The 22,676-nt window shown below is 48.2% G+C and overlaps 1 protein-coding gene across 4 annotated transcripts in view; it reads right to left on the bottom strand.

The window, feature by feature from the left end:
• Window positions 1-308: 308 nt before the first annotated feature.
• HSF2BP (heat shock transcription factor 2 binding protein) overlaps window positions 309-22,676 on the bottom strand; it is a 55,632-nt gene continuing 33,264 nt past the window's right edge. For 2 of the 4 annotated variants that reach the window (XM_025050209.1, XM_025050211.1), the window contains 2 exons: window positions 22,027-22,130; window positions 13,345-13,690 (listed from right to left, as the gene is read on the bottom strand). In XM_025050209.1, coding sequence (XP_024905977.1) covers window positions 13,422-13,690; window positions 22,027-22,130 — 373 coding nt within the window. In that variant the 3' untranslated portion in view covers window positions 13,345-13,421. Of the gene's footprint in view, window positions 991-13,344; window positions 13,691-17,001; window positions 17,513-22,026; window positions 22,131-22,676 lie in introns of those variants that run through there. The other 2 variants (XM_006916758.3, XM_025050210.1) reach the window with 2 other exon arrangements.

The raw sequence follows: 22,676 nt of genomic DNA, 5'->3' as shown, positions 1-22,676 counted from the left end.
AGAAAGGCAGAAACCTGTTCCCCGAGATGCAACTGCCACCCCGCACGGTGCTGTGAGAACTGGTCCCCGGCCGGAGGCCCAGGTGCAGCGGGGGTCCACGGTGAGGGACCTGGACACGGGCCCGTGTGCACAGGTAAGCAGCATCCACCCACTGCACGTGCTCTGACCTCTGAGGCCGGTTCAGGGTATCTGTCACGTGAACACCTGCATTTGTGGCCAAAGGGACCAGCAGAGCAGCCAGCCCGGGCGCTGTCACACGCGCTCCCCAACCCCAAGCCCAGAACTTCAGAAACGACCGCTGGACAACATCTATGACTTTATTCAAAAATAAAGGAGGCACACAGTTACAGAACTAAAAGTCCGAAGTCACCTGAAACAGCAGCTCGCCAAAGGTTTGAGGGCGAACTTGCGTTTGGGGGGGTTCATTATAATTACTAGAGAGAGCATGAATTCTCAGAGATGCGTGTCAGGAGAACGGACGATGGAGGTGGGTCGCGTTGTCTCCCACTCCGGGGGAACCCCAGGGGAACCCTTGGACGCAGGAGTGGCTCTTCCAGGCCCGCTTCCTCCGGCCCAGCTGACGCGCCTCACCGGGAGGGCGGGCTCTCTCCCCAGATCGCGGCGAGGTCACCGCCAGCCCGCCCTGGAGGAGGCTACGCGGACACCTGTCAGTTCATGCTCGTCTCTAGTCAAGCGCGGCAGGCCATCTGCGGCTCGTGGCGCGGGGCGTTTCAGCACAGAGTGGGGGCCTGGGGCAGGGGCAGGGACCCGGCGCGCGCCCCTACGCGTCGTGCCCCAGGGCGTGGAGGTCTTCCAGGAGCTCACGGGCCGCGGCCTGCAGCCGGGGGTTGCGGCTCTCCGACAGGGCCCGGATGCGCTGCAGGGGCAGCGAGCTCCGCAGCTCGGGGCCCGACCTGGCCACGACTTCCGGCTCCAGGACCACCGACTGGACGAGGCGCAGCACGTGGAGACGCACCTCCGCGTCCGGATCTGGGGAGGAGGGGGCGCTGGTTAGAATAAAACCTGCAAGGATGCGGAGAGGGGCCTGCCCCACAAGGCTTCGTGGTCTTTCCGAACGACAGATCGTCATCTATGTCATGACCTCCCATCCTCAGGTGTTACTCACCATCGTGTAACTTAAAATGCTGCACTGAAACGCCGAGGGCTTTCCACGCTGTTTGCGGCTCCGACCACTGACAAGGCTGCTTTCAGAGGCGTCTCCCTTTCCTCTGAGGGCAGCAAATCCCCCCAAGACCACACGCAGACGCAGCCTCTATGCAGGGCCACAGTGCCAGGGTCACGATTCGCACCGCATCCCCTCTCTTCCCATGTGCAGGCTCCGTGGAGTCACACAACCTGGCGGTGCTGCATATACCGCAGCACCCGCTAAGACACAGCTAGACTGAACGACAGCCCGACACCAAATACCGCCCGAAGCAGGCGGCCCAGCAATCGCCATTTCTCCCGACCCGAAGCCTCGACATGCCGTTAAGTCTCTTCTTGATGGGACGCTGCTAACTGGAACCAGGCTCAAAACCTGCACCTCTTTGTTAGCGCTACACTTAGAAACCTTTTAAGTGGACTGAACATAGCCTCGGTGGGGACGGCCACAGGCCCCTCAGAGCTTCGCCTAGTGAACAGGAGCCCCCGGGGCCCAGTGAAAAGCAGACCTGCTGCACCCTGGCGAGGGGCAGGCTGTCCTGGGCCCAGACCCTTAGAGTCCTCCTATCTGGGAGGACGGGAAGGAAACTGCCTCTAGTACCAGGCCTGCCCAAGACACTGGGCAGAGTGTGGCTGCCACAGGGAGGGCAGGATCAGAAGGCGGGTGCCAGCCCCAGACAAAGGTAGACAGGAACGGAGGCCTCCCCTCGCTCCACTGGGAGAGCCGGCTACAGCTGGAGGGGGAGATGCTGGTGGTGGGGGGGAAGCAAGGGCTGGACCGTCACCCTCCGGGTACAGACCCGAAGGCCAGGCTGACAGGGGAGGGTGGGCCAGAACACTGCAGAAGGCTGGCTCTCTGGCAACTCAGTCCCCACCCTCGGCACAAGGAAGGGTTAGATGAATTTGGGCTTTTTCGTGGTTTTTTTTTTTTTAACAGTAATCTCTCGAATTTATTTTTCTTTACCAAATTTGTTTTACCTATTCTAATTCCTTTGCTTTTTCACATAAATTCTAGAACGATGTTGCTTCCACTGTTAAGAATTTTGCTGGGATCTAGACTGTCATCACAGTAAACCAGGGTATCAATTTGGAAGAGAACCGACATCTTTACTACGTTTTTTCTTTTTTCTTTCTTTTTTTGGTCTGTATGTATATTATTCCTAACTAGTTTTCACTCAACATTATGCTTTAGAGATTCGCCTGAATTGATAACAGAAGCTGCAGTTCATCCACTGCAGTCCATGAATAATAATTTATCGTCCATTCTTCTCTCGATGAACATTTTGGGTTGTTTCCTGATCAATGCTATTATAAACAATGCTGCCATAAAATTCTTTAAGAGCCTCCAGTGAGATACTTTGGGGTGCCCCAAAATCCCTATTTTACATGTTCTTAATGAAGCCTTTAAAAATCAGAAAATAAAGCGTACACCAGGGAAAACCAACTGCTCTCTACGCACTCATGACCCAGCCGAGCGCGGCCGGGCGACTCCCTTCTTCCCCGCCCAGGCCCAGGCCCCTTCGGCAACTGTCGGCCTGTTCTCTGTATCTATGGGTCTGTGTCTGTTTTCTTTACTCATTTGTTTTTGTTTTCAGATTCCACATGTAAGTGAAACCATGTGGCATTTGTCTTTCTCTGACTTATTTCACTTGGCATAATTCCCTCTAGGTCCATCCACGTTGTCGCAAATGGCGAGACCGCCTTCTTTTTACGGCTGAGTCGTATTCCACTGCATGTTTGTACCACACCTTTATCCAGTCATCTATTGATGGCCGCTTAGGTTGCGTCCATAGCTTGGCTATTGTAAATAACGCTGCAGTGAACATAGGGATGCATTTGTCTTTTCAAATGAGTGTTTTTGTCTTCAGATAAACACCCAAAAGTGAAATTGCTATACTTTTATATAGCCATTTCAATTATATATAATTATATAAAAAAACATATAGCAGCTATATTTTTTATTTTTTTGAGGCATCTCCATACGGTTTTCCATCGCGGCTACGCTGATTCACAATCCCACCAGCATGAGGACCCCCTTCTCCACATCCTCTCCAGCACTAGTCTGCTGATTTATGACGACAGCCATTCTGACAGGTGTGAGGTGGGAACCCACTGGGGTGCTGATTTGCATTTCCATGGTGATTAGTGATGCTGGGCATCTCTTCGTGTGTCTGTTGGCCACCTGCATGTCCTCTGGAGATAAGTCTACCCAGGCCCTCGGCCCACTTTTCAGTGGGACTATCTTCTTGCTGTTGTGTGAGCTCCTAACACATTTTGGATATTAACCCCTCATTGGATGGATCACTGCGAACGTCTTCTCCCATTTCGGCGGGCTGTCTTTCTGTTTCGTTAATGGTTCCTTTGCTGTGCAAAGACGTTTTAGTTGGTTGGGTCCCGTTTGTTTTTCTTTTGTTGCCCTTGCCTGAGGAGCCACATCCAAATGGCATCACGGAGACCATGTCAGAATTTACTGCCTGTGTTTGCTTCAGGGAGTTCATGGTTTCGGGTCTTATATTTAAATCTTTAATCCATTTTGAGTTCATTTTTGTACATGGTATAAGAAACTGCTCCGCCGGCACAGGGAATGCAGGGAGCATTGACAGATTAATGACAGGCGAAAACCCAGAGGAGAGAAGCAGCAATGGGGGGGTGAGGGGGTCATTTTAGAAATCACAGAAACGTCTAACCGATGTACTGTATTCCTGAAACTAATTAAATAAATTTTTTAAAAATTGCCCCAATTTCATTTTTGCATGTATCTGCACCCTCAGACAAGAAAAGTTAGAGGAACTTGAAGCCAGGGTGCACGGAAGGTAACCATGGCAACAATGAAGCCCAAACCCAGCTCAGGCCCTCAGGCGCTGACAAGAGGCATGCCATTTCTGGGGACAAACGCCACGTCCCTCTCCTGCAGAGGCTGATGCACTGTGGCCCAGGGCCACACGCAGCCGTGGCCTGTTTCTGTGCAGGCTGTGAGCTATGACTGGTTTTAACATTTAAAAGGTTTATTTAAAAAGAAAAAAACAAACAAACAAACAAACAGGAGAATAATGTGCAACAGAAACCTATGTGGCTCTCTAAGCTCAAAGTATTTATTACCTGGCCCATTACACAAAAAGTTTGCTGGACCTCTCACACCAGCCCCCCACACACAAACAATTGTCCTACACACAATGTCCAACATGCAATCAGAAATTTTAACAGCCAGGAAAACAAAAAGCCCACAGTGAAGTGACGAAGTAACCAACAGAGCCAGGCTCGGAGGCCACCCAGATACAGGGACAATCAGAAAACAGATCTGAAATAAATATGAATAACAAATGGGAAGACACTGCTTTGGGGTGCTCACAGTACACCTGAAGTATTTTTTTAAAGATCTCAAATTCCTTAATTAAAAATCTTTAACGATGATTAATTAAAGACTGTATTGTAAACCCTAGGGCAGATACTACAAAAAGTTCTTAACGAGTAAATAAGCCAGCAATGCGGATAAAATAGAATATTAAAACAATCCCACAGCAGACAAAAGAGGATGAAAGAAACAAGTAGAAATATTTCTGCATTTCTTTCTACATACATTAAATGAACACAATATAAACACACTAATTAAAAGACAGAGAACGCATAAAACAGCAAGAACCAACTACACACTGTCTACAAGACACCTGAGATAAAGACACAAATTAAAAGTAAAAGAACATTAAAAGTATGCCACGCAGACGCTGATCGGAAGGAGGATGCAGGGTCCACATTATTATCTGACAAAGCAGATTTCAGAACAAGAAATATTACCACAAATAAGGAGGGACTGTGCCTAATTATAAAGAGGTCAATGCACCAAAAAGACGTAATAGCCCGATTACATACGTACCTAACAACGGAGCTTCGAAACACATAAGGCACAATGGGAAAGAACTCCGAGGGCGAATACACAAAGTCGCAACCGGTGACGGAAGGGTTAACACTCTGACTTCTATTACTGACTGGTGAACAGAAAGGAGAGCAGTGAGGACTCGGCATCCCTGGACAGTGCTACCAGCCAGCCCGACCTGACCGACACGTAAAAGACACGCTCCGTGAGCAGCAGGGATTAGACCGGACACTAACAAAAATGCGTAACAACAGAAAATAACAGAAAACATCTGAACAAAGGAAGTCATGACGGAAACCAGGCAATACCGTGATGAATGAAAACACAACATTATCACAATTTGTGGGTGCAGTTACATCAGTGCTTAGAAGGGGAAAGTATAGTATTAAATGTTCATATTAGAAAAGAACAAAGGTCTCAAATTAGTTATCACAGCTTTCATTTATTTTTTTAAAAAAATCTGAAAAAGAACAACTAAAACCCAAAACATGCAGAAAGAAAATAAGAGCAAAAATCAGAATGAGAATAAAAATTGATTTAAAAAACAAACAAACAATAAAACCAAAGTCTAATTCTTTTTTTAAAAAAATCTATAAAATTGATAGAACTCTAGCCAGAGGGAGGGAGAAGAGAGACACGTTTTATAAATAGCAGAAATGAAAGAGGAAACATCACTACAAATCCTACAGATATTAAAGGAATAACACGGGAATATTATGAACAATTCTGTGCCCATAAATTTTACAACTTGGATGGAACAGACAAATTCTTGGAAGATATAAACTACCCAAATTAATTTAAAAAAAAAAAAGAAAGAAAAGATAACTTGAACAGTCCTGTATCTATTAAAGAAATTGAATTTGTAGTTTAAATTGTTTCAACTATGAAAAAACCCCAGGCCCGGAGGGCTTCATTGACAAATTCCATCAAACACCTAAAGAATAAATAATAGTAATTTACACAAGTCTTCCAAAAAATAGAAAAGGAGTCAACGAGTCTCAACTTTTTTATGAGTCCAGGATTACCCCGATACCAAAACTAGACAAAGATAGCAAAAAAAGGCCAGCATCACTCATAAATAAACATAAAAATCCTAAACAGTTGTTAGCAAGATAAATTCCGTAATACATGAAAAGGATAACACTTCAAAAACAATAGATACTTATTCTAGGAATGCAGGGCTGGTTCAACATTTGTCAATCAATCAATGCCTTTTACCATGACAACAGACCAAAGGAAAAAAAATGATCATCTCAATAGATGCAGAAGAAACCTCTGACAAAATCCAACACTCTATCACAGTGAAAACTCTGAGCTAACTAAAAATAGAAAGAAAAGTCCTGACCTCGAGCAAGGGCGTCACAAAAACCATTCGGCTAACATCATTCTTCATGGCAGAAGGCTGAAGGCCTCTCCCCTAAGTCAGGAACAAGGCAAGGCTGTGCATTTTCACCACCCCTGTTCAAAAGCGTACCGGGGATCCTAGCCCGTGTAGTAAGACAAGAAAAAGACATGAAAGGTTGATAGATTGGAAAGGAAGAAATTAAACTCTATTTCCAGGCGACATGACTGGCTATATAGAAAATCTCAAAGAACAAAAGTTACTAGAACTAATAGAGTTTAGCAAGGTCACAGGCTACAAAGGTCAACAAAGATTAATTGTATCCATATATTAGTAATGATAAACTGGAAATGGAATTTTTAAAAAAGACTATCAATTACAATAGCAGCAAAACATGAAACACTTAAGTATAAATCTAATAAAATGTGTGCAAAATCTATATGCTGAAAACCACAAAACTCTGATAGAAATCAAAAATGGAGAGCTATAACATGTTTATGGACCAGAAGACCAAATATTGTTAAGATGTCGAACTTCCCTCAAACTGATCTATATACTCTATACAATCCGTATCAAAACCCCAGCAAGATTTTTTGTAGCAATCAAGATGATTCTTGAATTTAGAAAAGCAAAGGAACTAGAGTGGCCAAAACAATTTAGAAAAACACTCGAGGACTGAGACGACTAGATTTCAAGACATACAGTTATTAAATCAGTGCGGTATTGGTGAAGGGACAGACACAGAGACAAACGAAAGAGAATCGGAGAGTTCAGAAACATCACGGTTTTGTTAAATCTCAACAAAAGTATAAATGCAATTCAATCGAGAAAGAACAGCCTTTTCAATAAACCGTGCTGGAAAAACTAAACATCCATATACAAAAATAAGGAATTTCAAGGCAGACTTTGCCTCACATATAAATTTACGTGAAAATTAAACATAGACCAAATGTAAAGTCCAAAACTATAAAACTTCTAGAAGAAAACAAGAGAAAATCTTTGTAACCTTGAGTTAGGTAAAAATTTCTTAGATATAAAATCAAAAGCACAATCCATACAAAACATTAATAAGCTCTATCGAAATTAAAAACATCTGCTCTTCAAAAGATAGTTAGGAAATGAAAAGACAAGCCACTAGACTGGCGGAAAACATTTGCAAAACACCTGTCTGGGGAAAAAAACATGTTCCAGAATATCAAGAGATCTCTGAGAACTCAATAATAACAAAACAACCCAATCAAAATAAGCAAACTATTTGAAAAGAAACATCTTTTCATGTGCTTACTTGCCATTTGTATATCCTCTTTGGTTAAGTGTCTTTTCAAATATTTTATTTACAGTGTCTTTGCTTATAATTGCCAAAAACTGGAAATAACCCGACATCCTTTGAATGATGAATGGATAAAAAGACCGTGGTATCTTCACACAGTAGAAAAGTCATCAGCGATAAAAGAAATTAGCAACCGATACACACAATGACATGATGACTCTCAAATGAATTATGTTAAGAAAAGAGCCAGACTTAAAAAATCTACGTACTTCATGATTTTGGTCACATACAATTCTGGAAACAGTAAAACTACAGGAACAGAAAGAACCCGGGTCAATGGCTGCCAGGGCCTGGGCGTCAAGGAGACGCTGGCAAGGAAGGGGCACAAGAGACCATTCTGAGGTGACGGACGGGTTTGCGTCTTGGTGTGGTGGTGGTCACGTGGTGCACGCATTTGTGAAAACTCACAGAACTCTCTCCTAACAGTGAGTTTCACTCTCTGTAAATTATCGATAAACCAGTCCTTTAAAAAGGAAGAAATTTCTCCCAGATTCCTCTTACCCTGTGCCCCTGAGCTCCTTCCCTGGAGGACTGGGAATTGTTGTCCCAGGTATATTAGGCACAAGCGAAGGCACAGGTTCTGTCTGGAAAACAGGGATTAAGTGACAGCACCCCCACAAATTCTAAGACGCTCTCTCCCCCACTCTGGTTCCGAGTGCGTAGGCCTCGACCCTGCAGACAGGAGGCTGAACGAGCCTTCTCTGGACCATCTGGGCTACCCCGGAGGGAACATGCAAACACTGACCTGCACCTTCCCAGTGAACGGCTGAGCCAGCCCACACCAGGTGACGTTCACAAGCCCTGCCACCACGGGGACAGGTCGAGCTCCCACCACCATGGGGACAGGTAACACAGCTCGACAACAGGACATGCGGAGGGGATGTCGCCCCAGCAGCGTACTTTGCTGTGGGAGACAAAAGAAATACTACACCTCATCCCCGGTCTCTAACCGAGTTAGAGATTTTAAAAAAATAGTGCCAGGCCATTAACAAGCAACTGAGCAGGAAGTGCAAACGTGGGTCCGCTCACAAGGCTCACCGTGGGACATGGGGGAGAAATGACCAGGCCTGGGGACGGGATGTCTGGAGAGGCCCCAGAGTGGTTTCAAGTTGGCCTGGGAAGGTCTGGGAACATCACGCGCCTAAGCCGTTAGCTGACTGGCAGAGGGACAGGGAGACTTCAGAGAGGAGGCTACTTCATGTTTCTAATTTTCTCTTGCAAAATCCAGAGATAATATTACTTCCACCTTTCCACACTAAAACTTCCCATCCTGGCGCGTGCATTAGCGCATCTGTTTCTGAATCACACTCCGGCAGCGGAGTCCTTGCTTCCCTCTTTATCAATCACTCCTCTGCTTCCCAGAGCGATTCCTCAGACAGACCACGCCGACCACAGCGGGAGGCCTGCAGGGCCCGCGACAAGTCTGCTCCTTTCCCAGAGCTCACGGCGCGGCCGGTGGGTCAGCTCTGACACGTGTGCAGAGCCCGAGGCACAGCCAAGCTAGTCTCGCTTCAACACGCTGAAATACACAGAAATGTGCAGACTTCAGTAACCATAACCCAAGTGCCACGGCAAGGGGCCTCAGGACGCTGCGCCACGTAGCGAAGGAGGCGACACAGCTTTCACACTTCCAATTAAATGCAGGGCTACACTGTCAATCTGTCATGGCCAGGAGGAGACGCCCGAGCTCAGGCACAGGGCACGCAGTGGGGGCCGGGACATGGACCCCAAGCTTGGGCAGAGGGTGCACAGCGGGGGCCGGGACATGAACCCCAAGTCGGGCAGAGGGTGCGCAGTGGGGGCCAGGACATGAACCCCAAGCTTGGGCCTTCCCTTGACGAGCAAGGGCCTCATGTTGTCCGAGGCGCGGTGTCCTTGTCATAAACTGGAAATGCAGCCACCTCGAAGAGTCTCGCAGAGCACATCCCACGACACTCACAGCGCATGCCGGGTACGGCAGGCACTTGGCAAGTGGAGCTATTAGAACCCCGGCTGTGGTGCCTTCTTCAGCCATGACTGTCACGAACCTATGACCCGAAAGAATTCAGGTATCTTATCCAAAAGATCATTCCAAAAAGTACCTTTCAGTTTGGTTTTCTGAAACATTTAGTGTCTGGATGGTAAACGTCGCCCATGAGAGTCTCAGCTGGCAGGCACGTCTGCTACTGCGCTGTCAGGACGTGGTAGCGGGGAGGAGGCGCTGGGCACGCAGCAGGCTCGGGGACACCCGGCCAGGACAGTGCCAGCCAGAACAGTGCCGGCCACGACCCCACGGAAAACAGGAGGCTGCCCCCTATGCCTTTAAAATAGCCTGTTCTTATTCTTCTTTCAACTTAAGTTTCAGAACTCAAAATGGGGTTTGTTACTTTTCAAAGTGTGTTTGTATCACAATCCTGGCAGCAGGCAGTTAGCCAGAGACGAAGGTCACAGCGTGTGGAAACAGTGCCTGGTTCAGACACCCGAACACCTCACCTCCCAGGTATGGTCCCTCCACGTGGAAAATAAGTCATGAACCTCCCCTGAGAACAGCACCGACCACCTAGCCCTCCGGCCCCCCTCTACTTGGCCCTCGGGCTCCCCCCAACCTGGGCCTCCAGCTCCCAGTAGGAACTCTAGCAAATGCATCTCTCCAGCTGCCGGATGGGGAGCTCATGTCCAACTACTGCAGGGCGGACTAGTACTAGCCCCCTGATTCTTTCCAGAAGGAGATGATAAAAATCACTTACACTGTACTAGCAACTTACCAGTGACAAAGTGCTTTCACACACATCGCTGCCTTTTTACTTTGGGAAGAATCTCTTAAGGCCAAAAAGAAAATGAAACACTCTGCAGTCAAATCACCAAATAAATGAGACACTGACCTCAGCTGACTCAGGAGGATGAAGCAGGGGACCGACCGGACCCTGTGGGAAGAAGGGACTCCCGAGGGCCTCGCTCCTCCCACTTACAGTGAAGAGAACGGCCGAGTTCCGGGCAAACTAAAGACAATGGTAGGTGTCCCTAAAATATAACTTGAAAGTCATTTCCGAGTTCCCATGTCCAGTCATGTACAGTGACATCAACCTCTGACGCCAGACCATCCTCCTGGGCCCAGAGTGGAGTGGCTTACACTTCTAGGTGGAAAAGAAGCCGAGGACGGCCATTCTATGCCTCTGTGACCATCCACAGCACTAAATGCCATACGACCTCACTTACGTGTGGGATCTACAGGACAAACGCACACACAAAACAGAAACAAACTCAGGTACAGAGGACACTCTGCCAGCGGCCAGATGGGACGGGGTTGGGGGGATTGCTGAAGAAGAGAAGACTAAGATGTGTAAGTCCCAGTTATAAAAACAGACTCGGGGATGTAAAGCACGGCACAGGGACATCGTCAGTGACACTGTAAGAACTACGTGTGGTGTCAGACGGGTACTAGTCTGGGGTGATCGCTTTGGAAGTTATATAAATGTCTAATCACTATGTTGTACCCTCCTGAAATTGACATGATATAGTACATCAACTATAATTGGAAAATAAAAATTTTTTTAAAACTTGCCTACAACCGCGCACTTAAACGAGAGCCACTCAAGCACCCACTTCCCAGCCCTACACTTCCCTAGCATCGCCACGTGTAAAACACACCTGCCGGAAATCTAAACAAAGCACAGTGAGCAGAGGCTCAGTCCAGGGCTGTCACGCAGTGAGTGCACGGTGAGCGTGCTGTAGGCTTGCTTCCACTGCTGTTCAGTACAGAAACATGACATGGTCGCCAGGGATTAAAAATCAGCCAGTCACGTCTGCTCTACAAAATTCTATAGACAGCAGCCTCCCACGATCACCTCTCACAGACGAAAACCTTGCCTTAGGGGTATCACCCTTCCAGAGAGTGACGTAACTACAACCCGTGCCCCTGAGAACAAAGCGCTCTGTGCAGCCTCGGACATGGACAGTGCACGGGACTGCTTTGGTTAAGGTCTGAAACCATGCAAAGCGAAGTGAAGCATGGTTGTTTAAAAAAAACTCCTACTGAACATTTTACTGAAAATAATGCTTTTAATTATCCCGGGGACAAAGCAGTTCCCAATTTTCACTAAGTATTGATGTTAACAGTTACCATTATTAAAGAAATTGCTCAGCTAACCCATGTGAAGTTGTCATTTTTATTGGTCTAAAATGGATGAACACTGACAGACACCTCACGTGGCCTGGCCCAGCCCTACGCCCGGGCACCAAGCAGGGTGCGTCACGTCCATGGGCTGACTAAATTCCCTTTCTAATCTAGACACCTTACTGCAAACAGGATTACCCAGCATGCTGCGTACTGGCTGTGACACATGTTCTTTCTTCCAAATCAACTGGTCAAAAAGAAGCCTTTTCTAAGAAGCCACAGGGAACGGACACCTTTGCTTGTTTCACGAAGCCCCCAAGTGGGCACCGGGTAGTCCGTCACTGCCCACGGAGACACAGCCCAGACCATTCGGAGGAGCCTGCCACGTGCCTGAGTGACCTGCTATCGCTCTGGGCCCAGCCAGGGTCCTGGGAGACCATGTGTGACTTCTCACCTACCGAATCCACAGCTGCTCTGCAGCAGATGCCACCGTCATGGTCTTCAGATGGAGACTGGGAGCGGGTCAACGTATCTGCTCCAGACCAATGACGAGCAGGTCCGCACCCCCAGCCCACCGCCTCCCCGTCTCGGCCAGAGGCAGAGGCTCCGCTGGCTTCTCTGCTTCCACGTTGGGCCTTCGTATTTTGTCAAGGAGAGCAGATCAGGCAGGTGGATGCTGGCGGGTGGGTCTCCAGGGAAACGCAGCTGTTAGCTCCAGCTGTCGGTCCTTCTTTACGTCCTTGAGTCCTGCATGTCGGGAAACCTGAACCGATCTGGGATCATTCCTTGTATTTACGACAGAAGCGGTGCGTCATGACACTTTAGCGAGTACGGAACTGCAAGGCAACCCGGCTGGAGCAGCAACCACCTGTTACTCAAGGCCAGACACAGGGCTGCGTTCCATCAGGCTCGATGACGTCATCGCGGACCTGCACAGCATCACCTGAGAGGCTGGCTCACCTGGCTCACAGTGAGACGCTACTCACTGCCCTGCTCACAGCCAGCGGGAGAGAAGCCTCTCCACCGGCCTTGGGGTCTGGGTGGACCTACTTGGCTCATGCGTCCTCCTTTGGACCAGTGACTGTGGGCAGAGGGGTGCCACGCACTGACTGGCTAACGCCTCGAACCTGAAGCCAGTCACTGGCAGTCACATGACTGCCTCCACCCGTAAGACTGTCCCACACACTAGTCACCTGGAGAGGGGTGACAACCCTGGTGCCTGGGCCCCGCTCCCAATCAATCACATTACAACCTCTAGACATGGAGACTCAAACTTGACTACCAAGGCACGTGTGTGTGTGTGTGCGTGTGTGTGTGCATGCACACTTTTCTTCCCACCCCCCAAAAGCCCTAACAGCATTTGGGACCCTTTCCCAAAATGCTACCCCAAAAGCCCTAACAGCATTTGGGACCCTTTCCCAGGGAGAGCAGAGGCTCGGACAGTTAGACACGAGGAAGAGACGACGGGGTGACTAGCACCCGCAGTGCCAAAGACACACACACAGCCGAGCAGGGAAGAAAGGCGGTGTGGCTCCTGATCCAGGCTGCAACGGGCTCAGGAGTGCTGTCACTCTCAGCAGCTTCTAGTGACAGTCCTACATCGTGCAAAGCAGGGATGATGATCTTAGACTCTCGGAGTGCCGTGAGCTGACTCCACCGCAGCAGATGACCTTGAGGAATCCTGTAAGCCGCACGAAAAGCACAGGCGCCTTCCCGGATTAACTGGGGGGTGGGGTGAGGTCCCTGCTTTCTGTGCTGCTCCTGGGTTGAAGTCATGGTGGCCGCCTGGTGCTCTGCACACACGTCTGTGGCCTGGTGGGACACTCTGCCTGGGAAGGTGCTCGGGCTGTGTACCTTCCATTTCCAGCCAGGACCCCTTCTGAAACATATGACCTTGGGACACGAAAGTTTTGTCAACAATTTTAGCACGTAAAATGTTATATTTATGTCCAAGAAATATAACTCAACAAGTATCTGATAAATGCTAACTCCCTGATCTTCATCTCCTAAAAGGTTTCTTTTGACTTCTGAATAAAACCAGCTCCTAAGATTTTACATAACTAATGTCATCAGTAGAATGTGTTCACAGCTGAAAGGCTTACAAATCAAATGGAAAATTTCATTAGCTGGGGTTTAATGATCTTAAGAAGAAAAACCCTAAGCACCGGATCTCTCATCAGTGAGTTCATGAAAAATACTCTCTTATTTCAAAGTGTAGAATTCATACAGAAAAAATGTTTATAAAAACTGTTCTAATACTTGTGGCCTATACTAAGACAAACCACAAAAAATAAATCACGTATCATTTTATTAACCTATTTTTATGCCCGAAGTCACCATTTAAAGATGACGTGTAGGAAAAAGTAATTCCTAGCCCAAGAAAATGTTAAAGTCACAGCGTGTTTTAAAGTAAGACATATTAATCCTTTTTAAGAAAATTAAGATTCTTTTTATTAGTAATTTCCAGCTTCACTATACTGTGGTCAAAGAAGATAGTCCGTATGATTCTGATCATCTAAAATTTGTTGAGACTTTCTTTATAGCCCAGAAAGTGGGTCACTTTTGTAAATGTTCCATGTGTGCCTGAAACAGAGCCAGCTGACCGCTCCATGCTTCCAGTGGGGCAAATCCGTCAACTGCGTTTTATGAGTCACTCAGGCCCTTACTGAGAGTGTGGACTTTTTAGCTACCAAGTACTGAGCAAAGTATGCTAAAAACATCCCCGATCACGGGTAAGAGGGAGGAGGTCAATGAATTTCATCTTATAGTATTTTCGATCTTTGTTTCTTTTCAGATCATATGAAGAAGTATACATCATATTTAAGTTTAGAACCATTACATACTGCTGGTGAATTGCTGAGAATCTGCCTGGTACGTTTTTCCTTTTATTCTCCTTTATGCATTCTTAAGTTTTAGATGGCTCTCTTACAAACAACATATAACTGGATCATTGTTTTCATCCAATCTGACATTGCTGTCTTTTAAATGGGTCGTTTAGTCCATTTAGTCATCGTAACCACACGTGTATTTACTGCATCCATGGTATTTTTTCATTTTTATTTTTCTCTCATCTTTTGAATTATTTTCACATCCCGTTTTAGTCTATTAATGTTATAGGTGTATTACATTACCTGTATCTCATACTTTCCATCTGAGACCACACTCCAGAAGCATACCTTTAGAATCCGCTACTGGGAAGGTCTACTGGTGACAGATCCAATTTTTGTCTGTATGTCTTTATTTCGTTCTTGTTCTTCAGAGGTATTTGTTGGAGGGAAGGAGGCATACAAACTCAGACTGACAGCGATTTTCTCTCAGCTTTAAGAGATTGCATTGTTGCTGTTAAGGCAGCAGTCCCCAAACTTTGTGGCACCAGGGACAGTGCTCTGATGAGAATCTGATGCCTGAGGATGAGGCAGAGCTGAGGTGGTGATGCCAGCGCTGGGGAGCGGCTGCAGATGCAGACGAAGCTTCTCTCACTCCCTGGCCGCTCACCTCCTGCTATGCGGCCAGGTTCCTAACAGGCCAGGGACCAGGACTGGTCCTCAGCCTGGGGGCTAGGGACCACTGTGTTAAGGTGTCAACTATCACTCTAAGTGTCATTCCTTTGAAGGTATACGGATTTTCTGTCTGCTTCTAAGAGCTTCTCTATCTTTAACATTCTGTAGTTTGCATTACTGTGTTTCTAGGCGTAGGTTTCATTTATCCTGTTTACAATTAGGTAGACTTCTCGAATTAAGTAAACAAGTTTGGGGAACTTCTTGGCCATTACCTTGTCGAATCACCCTCTCCTTTTCCCAGAACTCTGATCGGTCATATGTTAAGTCCTTGGTCTCTCCTCCATGTCGTTTAGCGGCTCTTAGTTTCTGTCCCTCTGCTTCATTCCAGACACGTTCTTCAACTCTGTACCAATTTAATCATCTCTTCAACTATGTATAATCTGCTGTTAAAGCGGTGTAAGAAATTTATCATTGCAATCATTATATTGTTCACTTCCAGAAATAATATTTGATCCCTCTTTAGATTTGTCTGGTTATTGCTATAATCTCTTACTCTTTACTCCTATATTAATCCCTTCTTTCATTTCTCTAAACATTTTGAATGTCCTTATTTTATGTTGGTCTGATAATTTTTCTAAGGAATAGCCTGATGACACAAATCTGTTATTTCACAAATGTTTCCCATGCTTTTTGTGATTCTTAATATGTGAACTCAACTTCCTGAAACCTTATTTGCAAGAATTCTTTAAGGACCTGGTTGAGGTCAAAGAATCCTCCAGAAAGGATCTGCATGGTTCTCTAAATGGGGACCGCCCAGGCAGTTTGAATTAAGGCTTCTACGCTGCGTGAAAACCAGCCTACGGTGACTAATTCTCAGAGTTCTCAGAGGGGACTTTTCTTCCACTCTGTTCAGCACCAAAGGTCAAAACAGATGGCTTCCTGCAGTCCCCGAGGCTGGGGGAGCGCCTTCAGTTTACCTTTACGCTGCTGGTAAATACCTGTGGGGCCCCCTGTTAGGTGACTCAACTGGGATGCGATCTGAGCTTTGATTCCTGTCCCACCCACCCACCCCCCCACCTCCGTGAGGCCATGGAAACTGAAGGTCAAGTCTGAGAGCCTCCCTCCAAGCCGCTGCCCGCCTGGTTCTCTGCTGGCCTCTCTGGCACTCCACTCTCACTGTGGGTTTGTGCTCTGGGTGCAACTACTCTGTTTCTAGCTCAGAGGAACATTCTGGCTGTTCTCAGAAGCGGAGCTGGTCCGGGATCTAACCCATCATATCTCTGGCCCCGGTTTATGGCCTGTGAGAGTGGACTGCAGGCGATCCGCACGAGGCTACAGAGAGGACAGCGGCGCAAAACCAGGTGGCAGCAGCTGATGGCGGTCACTGGACACGGTCTGACACAGGGCGCCAGGATTTCCCAGCAGACTGGATGTGGGTGTGAGAGACGCAAAACTGATGGCGGTCACTGGACACGGTCTGACACAGGGCGCCAGGATTTCCCAGCAGACTGGATGTGGGTGTGACAGAACAAGGAGACGAGAACCCCTCGCAGTGTTTCAAAGGCCTGAGACATGAGAAGGAGTAGCGGTGCCGGGAACCGAGGCTGGGACGGCCACAGGCAGAGTGTCGTGCGGGGCAGGGCTGGGCCGGAACGCACGGAGTCCAAACGTCTGGCAGACGTCCACGTGGAGGCGGCAGGTGGATAGCTGGGTACCCGAGTCTGCAGTTCGGGAGCGAGGTCTGGGCTGGGGACACAGATCTAGTAGGACTGATCAATGTTTCATATGACACAGGCAAGCCAGATACATGCAACATGGGACGCGAACGCCCGCGTGCTACTTGACACTGTCGACGTGGGTAAGAAAGGCAGCACTGCTGTAAGAGTCACCACAGCACTCGTTTGCACTAACGGTTATACAACACGTGGTCACCATGCCAACGCACTCTGTCCTCCTCAGCTATTGGCTGGAGTTCTTTGCCAGTTCTGCGGTTTAAGAGGAATGTGAGGAATCTGAACAACGCCTGGGAAAAAGCCAGCCACACGGCTGGACAAAGGGAAGAAAAACGGTACCCAGCAAAGATTCCAGGAAACGGGAGGATTAGTGCGGGTGGTTAACGGCAGCTGGTCCTGTGGCTCCGGGTCAGGGAAATCGGATCCTTGGGAGCGGCTTGCCACCTTTCGGCCAAACGAAACAGAAGGGAACGAGCTTCGTTCTGGCATGAGAGACTCAGATTAGAAACCATCGGGGAACTGACACCTACTCGGCACCTACTACCTGAGGTGCCGGCCCAGGCACTCCTGCGTTTTAACAGACATTAAGACGCTCGAAGTAGAAACACGCCTTGATGTATGTGCAGACCCGTCAGGACAGAGGGACCCTGGGCGGAGAGCTCGGTCCTCGAGGAGAAGAGCTGCGGTTTCAGTCGTAGATAACAAATCCAAAGTCCCTGCTCCTTAAAACAGATCGACTTTCCCAGTGGGAAGATCGATACAAGAAGGAACGGATTATCGAGAGAAGAAAGGAAATCTTTTTTCCTACACCTTTTGAAAATTAGAAGAGCGTTTTATTTGTCCAGAATAAACCAGTTTTCAAATTCTCTCCCCGTCCTAAACAATCTTATAAACTAGGATCCTAAAAACCATCACACCAGTGGCACCAAGCACCACGAAGCGCGTCTTATTTTGCGGGAAACAATATTTGCTCTTATTCTGCTGTTCTGTAGTAAAAGACATATTGACCTTCCCAAAATATACACCAAAATAGAACAAATTTCAATTTTTCAGTTAAGGCCATTTCACACACAATTCACGGGTCAAACATCCTGGGCCTGACGGACTTTTTTTGTTTGACTGTAATAACAAATAATGCAAGATACCAAGTAAGAGCACTCGCAAAAGACTTTAGAGTTTGGGCTGTGCTCACTGTGTCAAAAGAACCATAATCATCTTCACTGACAAGAAAGCCTGGCGCCCCAGTGCAACAAGTTGATCTGAGTCACCTCCCCCACCGCCCTGCTGTGCACAACCAGGCTTAAGCAGAAACAGCCCACCTAGCCAAAGAGCACCTCCTCTGGTGACCGGCAGGACAGCAGCTCCTGGGGTACTTGCTACCTGGGGAGCTGTATAAATCATGATGAAACGCGTAACAGTTTTCACTCAGCTCAGAGAACTCCTGGGGTACAGAGTTGGAAGGGACCCCGGAGAACAGTCAGCCTCAGGCCCTCTTTTTATGAGAAAACAAACAACTGGGGTGCAGGAGGCGCTGAGGACCCCGGCTGTGAGCCAGCTGGAACGGAGGATGGGTGGCCTCAGAGGCCAAGCTCAGCAGGACCTAGAGGCAAGTACAGCTGAGAAGTCCCCAGGGACGAAGGCATTTCCTGTGTGCGGAGAAGCAGCCCAGGAGATGGGACCTGGAGCCCAACGGTCAAGGTCCCCACTAGTTGCTGTATAACTCTAAGCAAATTACATCACCTCTGTGTGTCTCCAATTCTTTATAACCGAAAGCACAATATTTACTTTATAAGCGTATTTAAAGAAATAAATCTGTGAATACATGTAAAGCACTTAAAACAGTGGCCAGCACTCAGAAAGTAGCAGGTGTTCGGGGAGGAGGGGCAGAATGGGGAGGAGACTAAGAAGTGTGACCTTCCAGTTATAAACTAAGTCGTGGGTGCAGGGTGCAGCACAGGCAAGGGAGTCAGTGACATGCCATTAACTATGTGCGCTGACAGACGGTGACCGGACTCTGCGCTGAACACTTTGTAAGGTGCGTAAACACTGCATCACTATGCTGTACACCTGAAACCAATATAACACTATGTCTGTTATAATTAAAAACAAATTAATTTTCTAAAAAGAAAGTAAAAAAATGGTAGTGGGCATTCATATTTAATTAGCCTGTCCCTCTTATCATCCCTGTGTTCCTCTAACGGGCATTGTCCGCTTGTATACAGCCCGTGACAACCAGCCTGAACAGTAACCTCACGGGTCAAGTTCAGGACCCATGTCTGATGTACGGGTCTGTTCACATTCTCAGGAGAAATAAGCTGTCGGGTCACGTCTCAACACTGATGGGAAGGGTTAGCGCGCAGTGTGAGCACAGGTCCCCTCGGCCTGCCCATAAACCGCAGACGGTCTGAGGTGTTTCCCGAGGTGCAAGCTAACAAGTCAGCACGCTACTGAGCCGTGGGTGCTGGTGCGAGACACGCGACTTCTGAATCCGAGACAAACGCTTGCTCACTCGACAGTGGCAGCCGTACCTAAGGGGCTGGTCTCTGTGTCGGTTCAATGACACCCAGCTCCACGGGGCTGAGCACAAGCCGTGGGCTGCACTGCAGAAGTGGAAGCTCGAGCTCGAGGACCCCGAATCTTCCATAATGGGCAGTAGGCCCGTCCGACCTCTGCCCTGGAGGAAAGTGTTACCCTTCCTGCATGAGTATAAACAAACCCCCTCTTTGATCTGGAGACACAGGCTCTCGATCCCCTGACGGTGTTCACTACGCAAGGAGAGCCCGGAACGAAGGAGGTCCGCACCTCTGCTCTGGACGCGAACAAATAGGAGAGACCCATGTCTCCCAACGGCAGCTAGATAAACGGACAGGGCACTGTGCTCAGGGATTGGAAGACTCGGTATTGCTAAAATGTCGATTCTCCCCAAAATGAACTGTCACTTTAACACAACCGCAATAAAAATCCCAATGGGATTTTTTTTTTTTTGGTAGAAAGTGACAAACTGATTCTCAAATTCATATGGAACTGCAAAAGACTTAGAAACAGCACAAACTACATTGAAAAATGAGAACGAAATCGGAAGATTTATACTACCTGACTTCAAAATTTAAAATAAAGTATGGTATCGACATAACGATATGAAAATGGAGGAGTGGAACAGAACATAGGTCCGAAAACTACACCCTCACATATGCTGTCATTTTATTTTCAACAAAGTCAAAGGCAATTTGGCAGAGAAGAGTCTTCAAAACAAATGGTGTTAGAGCAAGACAGCTGAATACAACGAAAAAAAAGAACTTTGACTCATACCTCCATACGAACATACGAACATGAACTCAAAATGGATGCAGACCTAATGCAAAATGCAAAACTATAAAACTACTAGAAGAAAATGCACTAAAAAAAATCTTTGTGATCTTGAGGTAGGCAAAGATTTCTACACCAAAAGCACGATTCAAAAGACTGATAAATTAAACAAACAAAATTCAGAAATTCTGTCTTTCAAAGATGTTCTTAAGAGAATGAAAAAAAGTGACAGACTGGGAGAAAACGTGCCAGTTACACCTCTGACAAACGATCTGCACGCAGAACGTAAAGGACTCTCAACGCCCAACAAGAACACAGCTGTTTCTAAAAGAGCAAAAGATATGAACAGACGCTTCATCAAAGAAGAAATATGGGTGACAAATCAGCACACGAAAAGATGCTGAAGTCATCGGTAATAACGGAAGTGCAAGCTGAGCCCGCAGTGAGGTCTGACCGGCCTGACCGGCGTGTGCCCGGAACTAACGCCGCGGCTGAAGAGGACGCGTGCGGCCGGAGCCACTGCACGCGGGGACAGGGCGGCCTCCCGGGAAACCGTCTGGCCGTCTCATGAAAACTGACAGACGTCTACATGCGACCCAGATGCTCCACTCCTAGGAAGATACCCAACAAATGAAAGCTCATGTCTACGCAAAGATTAAACAGAAACGTGCCCAGCGGCTTCACTGTAACAGCCCAAACCTAGAGACGACCAAACCCCCCTCCGCTGCTGAACAGACGAACTGTGGTACGTCCACACAGCAGGACAGCATTTAGCAATACAAAGGGATGAACTGTTAATACACACAGCACCACGAATGGATCGCAAGCTAATTATGTGAGAGAAAGAGGCTAGGCAAAAAATGACACAAAACATATGACTCTGTTGATAGAAAACTGTAGAAATGGGAAATAATCTGCAGAGCGGACAAGAAGGTGAGCGGCCAAAGGAGGGAGCGCCAGGCGCCACCTGGCATGCTGGGTGTGCTCGCCGTCCTGCCCGGGGTGGTGGCTTTACAGGTGCATGCTTAAGTCAAAGCTGGCAACTGTTTGCCTTAAACATGTGCAGCTTATTGCACGTCAATCATACCTCAAAAAACCTGGTACGAAAAGTAAGCGCCACATGGAATGGAAGCTCAAAAAGAGATCTATCTAATTATGAAAAAGTAAGGAAAGTCGATTTTTTTGTACCCTTGAGTGAAATACGTACCTACTAAACACACACTGTTACAAATTATGATGAGCAGACTGGTGCAGAAATTCAGAGGAAATGAGCGGTAGGGAGAAGAGGAAGGGAAACAGCAGGACAGCTTTTATTTCAAAGAAAGCAAAGGTGCACACTGCGTTTCGGAGGTGCGGGATCTCAGACCTCCTCTCCCCCCGCCCCCCCGCTGTACCCCTGCGACTGCACCGCTCTCCAGGGTGCAGACAGCACCTCCCGCACTGTCCTGCTCTCAGGGGAAGGGACAGGTCAATGGCAGCTACCAGCTGTTTCGTAATTTTTCTTTGTGTCGCAGAATCATAACTAAACTGAAAGCGACACGTCAGAGACAAAACTAGAAATCATTTGAAATCTTAAGAAATGGTAACGTCTGGGGACAAACGATCTGCATGCGGAATGTAAAGGCCCCTAAGTTCGAACCATCACCACCCCCGTCGGCCGCAGGGGAGCTGTGCAGCGACCCCTCCTTACCACTCAGAAGCCACCACAGCAGAGGGATGAAGCCCGGGCTCTCGCTGATGTACCGCAGGCCCTTCAGGTTGATGCTCACGTTGTACAGGGCCATCAGCAGTAACCTGCAAGGCAAAGGAGGCACGCTGAGGCGAGGCCCTCTGCCCGCGCCGCCCTGCACGGCTCCTGGCGACTGGCCCTCCCTACCTGCCGGTCACCGTCCAGTCTACTGTCTGGCTGACGGCAACGGCGAGCACAGGGTGTGTGAAACAGCCCCGGCTCTGCGAGGCCAGGGGGAGACGGGAGCCTCCAGCACTCGTGCCACGGCCGCGTGCACAGGGAGCCGCACGCGCCGCGTCTACAGAGGCGCTTCTTCTGTAGCCGAGCCGCGTTTGTACACGGGCCACCCTCCATTCGTGAGAGCACCGCGCGCTCAAAGGTCAGCTCGGCTGTTTAAAATGTGGTCCTGTCTCACCCGGTCAGGCGACAAGCCTGCTCGGCCTATAGCACGAGGCCTGAGGAGCGCCCGGCCACGGCCACCCCTCACAGCCGGCAGCACGGGACCGGGTGAAGTGGGGTGTCTTGGGGGTCCTGGGAACTGACCATGCCGGCAAAGCGGCCTGCTGGGAAACCACAGAACTGGTTTGTGACAATACTGCAGAACACCGAGA

The sequence above is a fragment of the Pteropus alecto genome, unplaced genomic scaffold (assembly GCF_000325575.1).
Source record: "Pteropus alecto unplaced genomic scaffold, ASM32557v1 scaffold97, whole genome shotgun sequence".
Classification (NCBI taxonomy): Eukaryota; Metazoa; Chordata; class Mammalia; order Chiroptera; family Pteropodidae; genus Pteropus; species Pteropus alecto.
Note: the sequence above shows the minus strand (reverse complement) of the source record. Positions and strands in the feature narration are given on the sequence as shown.